Source organism: Penaeus monodon, chromosome 12 (assembly GCF_015228065.2).
Source record: "Penaeus monodon isolate SGIC_2016 chromosome 12, NSTDA_Pmon_1, whole genome shotgun sequence".
Lineage (NCBI taxonomy): Eukaryota > Metazoa > Arthropoda > Malacostraca > Decapoda > Penaeidae > Penaeus > Penaeus monodon.
In genome coordinates, this window is record NC_051397.1 from 6497968 (window position 1) to 6504570 (window position 6603).

Below are 6603 nucleotides of genomic sequence, written 5' to 3' on the forward strand. Positions count from 1 at the left end.
AATTATATATATATATATATATATATATATATATATATATATATATATAATTGTATAACATAATTATATATAATTGTATGTATGATTATATGTGTAATTATATGTATATATATATAATATATATATATATATATATAATATATATATATAATATATATATATATATATATATATATATATATATATATATATATATAAACACACTCACACACACATAAGAGAGGAAGAAAGAGAATGTATATCCATGCATCTGTGTCCAGGCACACACATTAAGTATGTCTATGCACTTCATGTAAAACTAAAATGTAGTGTAGATGTAGGTTTGAAAGACAAACCTGATAGGAGTTTGCATACCAATAGGGAACCAAAGGTGCAGCCAACCCAAAGAGTGTGCTCCATCTGAAATTCAGATTATTCAAGAAGTTGTTCATCGTCCTACATCTCGTAAAGGCCTTTGTCCTTGGCGCTACCAAGAAGCATCTGCGTCGTCATCAATACTGCAGTCCTCAGCTGGTATAGTGAAAGTCAATCTATTATCTTTGTTAAATAATGTTTTGTATTGTTAGTTGTACATTTATTATGTCCTTCTTTTATGTTCAAATTAACAGGTAATTGCATCTTCCTTTGTATATTTGTTTTTAAAAAAATATATACCCTATAGCTTGCAGAAGTCTTCGTTCTCTCAGGGATTTACAAATTATGGTATTATACAAGTATGAGTGAATACAGCTAATATAACATCAATAGATTGATTAAACAATTAACCCAGTGTTACTGTAATAAATGTTTATCTATTGTCTCTACACATAGATGGCTCTACAAGTGCTTAGTCACCAAGGAGTCAGGTTTTAATAAACTGATGTGAGTATGCGTACCTGCAGGGAACCGTAGGTGCAGCCAACGCAAAGAATGTGCTACATCTGAAATTCAGATTATTCAAGAAGTTGCTTGTCATCCCACTTCTCGCAAAGGCCCTTGCCCCTGGCGATACCAAGATGCATCTGCATCCTTAATACTGCGGTCCTCAGCTGGTACAGTGAAAACTACTCTTTCACCTTTGTTAAATAGTACTATGTCCTTGTTAGACAGGTGTCATTTCAGATTTTCTTGGGTGGGGCAAGGTTGGCAAGCGGAGTGAGCACAATCGACTTTTGAAAAATGAGCTATTCTAGGAGCATTAAAGGTGTAATTTTAGCAAAAAAATCATGAGTATACCCCTTGGTTGGGCAAGCCAGACTTTGAGAGGGTCAATTGCCATTTGATATGCTGGATCAAGATGGTAAGAGACCATTTTCCATGCACTGACTCTATATCATCTCTCTAAGTAGTCTAGAACTCTGTGCAATAACACTAATTGAAATTTTGTTATTTTTGTAATTTTTTTATATTTTCATAATATTCAGTCACAGCAGTCAGAAAATCAGATCCTGAGCATAGATAGAGTGTCCTCCCTGAAGCCAAAACCTTCCAGTCATGGCTCATGGATGGTCTATTCCACACTCATTTACTAGTGGAAATAAGGTATGGCCTTTTCATGAATGTCCAAAAGCTTTACCAGTCATTCCCATCACCCTGGCCATCAGCCAGATTTCTCATGACGGCACATTCTCATCACCCCAGCCCTCAGTCGGAGTTTTCCTTGACAGCATATTCCTTTCACCTGTAGCCAGATTTTTTTCATAATGGTATTGGGCATGTCACCCAGGTCCAAGGGGTTATTAGATGACAGTTCTTGTCATTGTGCTGATAAAGTCATCTTGGTGTTCCCATGAATTTTATAGGAAATAATAAAAGTTTGTTATTGGACATTTTATTCTATTTCAGCTACCTGTAATTCGTCCTCTGTACCTTCATCAAGAGCAAGGCATCAGACGACCTACAAAACAACTGGTGAGCACAGCCATCCTGAAGAACATGTCGGGCCTTTCCGTTTCACAGATCCCATTCCGACAGTTGAAAACAAAGCGGCCTTACAAAGAACAAACCTGGCACCATTACAGAGAGATTCAGAGTCAGATGCATCAGAAACTGAAGAGACAACTTGTGAAATGGTATCACAGTCTACTCAGACCAATACCCTAGCACCAAAGAAGACCCAGGATTTATCTGCACCTCCCAGCCAAACAAAAACTAAGGCAACCAAAGTCATGAATCTGTCAGCAACTGAAACAAGGGCAATAAACTTTGAGCAAGATGAGACTACTACTCAGAGAAAAGAAACTAATGACACAGTTGAAAGTGAGATATCTATAATACATACCACGCCAGGAGAAACCACCTCAGGAGAAGGCACAGGCCCTACCTTGCACAGTTATAATTTGTTACCTAAGCCTTCATTGATGGCTAGAAACAGCTTAGGTGAAACTTATAGTAACAATGAGTTAACTTCAGAGATAAACAACAGTGTTCAGAAAACTGTCATAGATGATAGAAATCTCATAGAAGTAGGTGAAGCAGGTGAGTTTTACATGTAAGCTAACTCTTGCAATCTGTTAAAATTTGCTGTTATCTTAATTAACAGGTGTGAGGTATTGCACTTTTGCTGTAATGCTTTAACACTTGGTGGCTGATTTCCAAGCCTAAATAAACTTAATTGTATATTATATAGTTATAAGCTGAAGAAAAGTAGTAAAAGTCACTAAGTCACGCAGCATTTCACATAGTAAAGTGAATTTTAACTAATTCTTTCCTTCTGTGTACATTCTAAATGCTATAAGAATATAGCTATATTTGCATTGTACAGTGCACATGTTTTATACATTCCAAATTAATAAGCAAAATAAATGAGAGATCACTCATAGTTATTCTTTAAGTATGAAAAGTAGTCAGGATTAACAATATGAAATGAAAACTTGTTAACAACTAAAGATATTGTAGCTTCAATACTATAAAATAAATTTAGTGAATATAATAATCAAAATAAGCTGTATACAAAGTCTTCAGCTTCCTAAATACCAACACCACAGCACAAGTATTATATTAAATTCATTAGGATATAACATATCTTGCGCATTCATGTCATGAGCTTCCAGTGCAGGAGAACAGAAAATTTGATGTTTCTATAACAATGATTTTTTCCAGGCAGCCTCATGTATAGCAACAGTTGTGAGAGTGAGAGTTTTAAAAAACAAAAGCCTTCAGGAGGAAGACCAATGCAGAGGACTTGTAAGTTGTTCAGCATTTGTTTATTTTTATATGATACTGCTTTTATTCTTTATTCTAACTTTTAATCATTGTGGCATGTGAGTTCTATTTTAATGAAATCATGTAATACAGACTCTCTCTCTCTCTCTCTCCCTCTCTCCCTCTCTCTCTCTCTCTCCTCTCTCTCTCTCTCTCTCTCTCTCTCTCTCTCTCTCTCTCTCTCTCTCTCTCTCTCTCTCTCTCTCTCTCTCTCTCTCTCTCTCTGTGTGTGTGTGTGTGTGTGTGTGTGTGTGTGTGTGTGTGTGTGTGTGTGTGTGTGTGTGTGTGTGTGTATGTGTGTGTGTGTGTGTGTGTGCATCATGTGTGCATAGTAAAATAGGTATGCTCATATCCTACACCAGTCTTGGCAGTTTTTCCTCCCAATGACAGATTCAGGACCTGTAAGGCGACAGGTGGTGAAGACCAAAGAAGGTGGTAAAAGAACCTACATGATATTAAACAGAGCTTCTCTAAAGACACTACAAAAGAAGGGAGTCATCCAGCAAGTGAAGAAAAGTAAGTACATGAAGCCAGTGAATGTTTTTTTTATTCCCCCCCCCCCCCAGTATCAATATAATTTATTAATATAACTAAACTTGCAATATTATGATAATTGTCTTTGTAAATTGCCTTATAGGGTATGCAGTTCCACATAATAAATTATAATATCTGTACCTTCCTCAATTTTATTATCTATTGTGCATCATTTTCTTTCTCTCATTTTTTTTTTTTTTTTTTTTTTGTTTCTTGATTTCTTTTTCCAGATACTGGGAATGGAAGGCCCTCAAATAGTTGGAGTAGTACAACATACTCAAAGACGTTCTTGCCACCCACTCAGCTGCAGCAAAATCAAGAGAAGAAAAATGATGAATCATCCTCAGGAGTTGTAGATTCTGCTTGTACATTTTCATTTCAAGAACTAGTAAATAGTAACTCTACTGGCACAATTGAACAGTTCAGTTCAGTAGATTCTTCTATAGAGCATGTACTATCACTAAATTTTTCACCATTATATATACCACCTCTAGATGATCCACCTCTTGATGAACCACCGATAGTTAAACCACTACTAGATGAACCACCAATAGTTAAACCACTACTAGATGAACCACCAATAATTAAACCACTACTAGATGAACCACCAGTAGGTAAACCACTACTAAATGAACCACCGATAGTTAAACCACTACTAAATGAACTGCCACTAGATGAACCACCAATAGTTAAATCACTACTAAATGAACCACCAATAGTTAAACCACTACTAAATGAACCACCAATAGTTAAACCACTACTAAATGAACCACCACTAGGTGTGCAGATTCCACCCAATCCTGTAACATCTCAAAGTTCAGAAACTCCTTACAGCTCTCACACAGCCTCAGTAGCCCTGGGCACACCACCTTCTGAAGGGAACCAGATCCCAGTTGTTGTTACATGGTCAGGTGCAAGTGTCACAGATGTACAGTCATTTTCCTTTACCATCAAGTTGTCAGACGAGATGGATAAATGTGCTATTCTGCAAAACACTGCTGCCAAAGGATCTGTGTCAAAAGAAATAGTTCTCAAAGGTCCACGTCTCTTAACAGATCCAGCAGAAGGATCATGTAACATGAACCAGCAGATTTCAAGCACTACTGCAGATCAGCCTGATCCCCTGAGTTATATTAGGGAGGGTTCATGTGTTGATGCAGGTCCATCATGCAGCACCACATCAAAACTGAAGTCCAGGTGGAATCTCAGTCAGACCTCAGAACTTTGTTTTCCCTCGGATGATGAAGAGTTATCCTGTGATTCACCTCCACCTATAGATTCTTCAGATCCTCAGGAAGTCTCAGAAGGTCCCAGTCAAAGCAGGATGGAAACAGTAGAACACCTAGATAGAATTCTGGAAAATGATTATCCAAGTAATAAAGAGAAAATGTGCAGATACAACAAGGGACGAAGTGAGAGCACCTTGGATGCAGCAAAGGGTGTCCAGTGGGTTGCACTTCCAACAGAGTCTGTTACTAAGACATATAATCAGTCACAGTCTCCTAAAAGAACACCAGATTGTGAGAGTAGTACTCAAGGTAAGTTTTTTTTTTCTTTCTTTTTTTTTTCTTTTTTTTTTTCTTTTTCTTTTTTGTCCAAGTTTTCTTGTTTTTTTTTTTATAAGATTTGGATGTACTGACTTGTCTATTTTGACTTAATTCTAAATTTCATTTTCTTCCAATGCAGATTTGGAAGATTTTTATGAAACCGCAAAACAAAATCTAAAAGATAGGTACAAACAGTTATTAAATAAGCATCGACAGCGATACTGCCAACTCCTCAGGAAATACAAATCCCTAGAGAAGAAGTGCCACCTTTCCCATTATATTGGTACTAGAGAGCAAATTGTAAGAGATGCAAAGAAGTACTTAGCAGAAGAACATATCCTTTTTTTAGAAAGCCAGATGTTTTTAAGAAATAGAACTGGAACGGGAAACAGATTTTCAAAGAAGTTCATAAGGTTTATGATGAGTCTTTATGAACGAAGTTCTGCTGGTTATAAGTTTTTGAGAACAATATTCACCATCCCTTCCATCAAAACCATTCATAAATGGCAGAGTCGACCTTATGACATTTTAGAAGAGAGTCAGAAAGATCCTCTAGAATTAATTGTAGATACTCGTGAGGTTGAGATTATGAGTGGTGGTATTTCTGGGGACATGGAATATAGGCAAGAAAATCTAGCAGTTTCTTACAGCATGGAAGCCATCCAGAGGGAGTTCTTTCCCTCAGCCATGCACTTTAAAGATGATGAAGAGTTTGAGGAAGGGGAGTCATCATGTGAAATCTCAGATGGCAGTTTGGATTCAGAAGTGTTAGATGATGTTGACTATAATGTAGGTGATCACGAGGAGGAGGAGGAAATGGAGGAAGAAGAATTGGAAGAAAATGCAGAGTTGAGTTATGGAAATTACACATACCAGTGATAACAGTAAAGGAGTTAAAGATATAGTAACTTTAAGATAAGAACTAGTCATTTTTGTTGATAAAATTAAGTTGTTTTTCATTTGTTGTTTTCAGTAATATAGATGTTTATCTATTAATATTCCCGATGAAAATTAATTTGGGACAAAAAAGTGATATTTTTGTGTGCATACATATACTTTTGTATCTGCAAATTACAAAACTTAAATTGACAATGTTTTTTATTTGTTAACATGGAGTATTATTTGTTTCATTGTCATTTAATCAGATATACTGTTTGCTAATTATTTATTGCTTGTTATAACAACCACCTCCCTTCTTAGCGCCACATAAGCAGTAAACATTAACAAATGTAAATGGTTGTTGTCTTTTTTGCTCATCTGGAATATATGGATATGTATACATATATATACATATACATACATAAATATTCATATACATGTAAATACATGTATATGTATG

At 36.0% G+C, this 6603-nt stretch overlaps 1 protein-coding gene across 1 annotated transcript in view; it reads left to right on the forward strand.

Moving 5' to 3' along the window:
• Nucleotides 1–6353, forward strand: part of LOC119579601 — an 8765-nt gene extending 2412 nt beyond the window's left edge. Inside the window, exons 4-10 of the mRNA XM_037927523.1 lie at nt 343–513; nt 882–1031; nt 1825–2457; nt 3082–3165; nt 3574–3699; nt 3948–5255; nt 5404–6353. Of these exons, the coding sequence (XP_037783451.1) occupies nt 343–513; nt 882–1031; nt 1825–2457; nt 3082–3165; nt 3574–3699; nt 3948–5255; nt 5404–6143 (3212 nt within the window). The 3' untranslated portion in view covers nt 6144–6353. The remainder of the gene's footprint in view (nt 1–342; nt 514–881; nt 1032–1824; nt 2458–3081; nt 3166–3573; nt 3700–3947; nt 5256–5403) is intronic.
• Nucleotides 6354–6603: the final 250 nt, after the last annotated feature.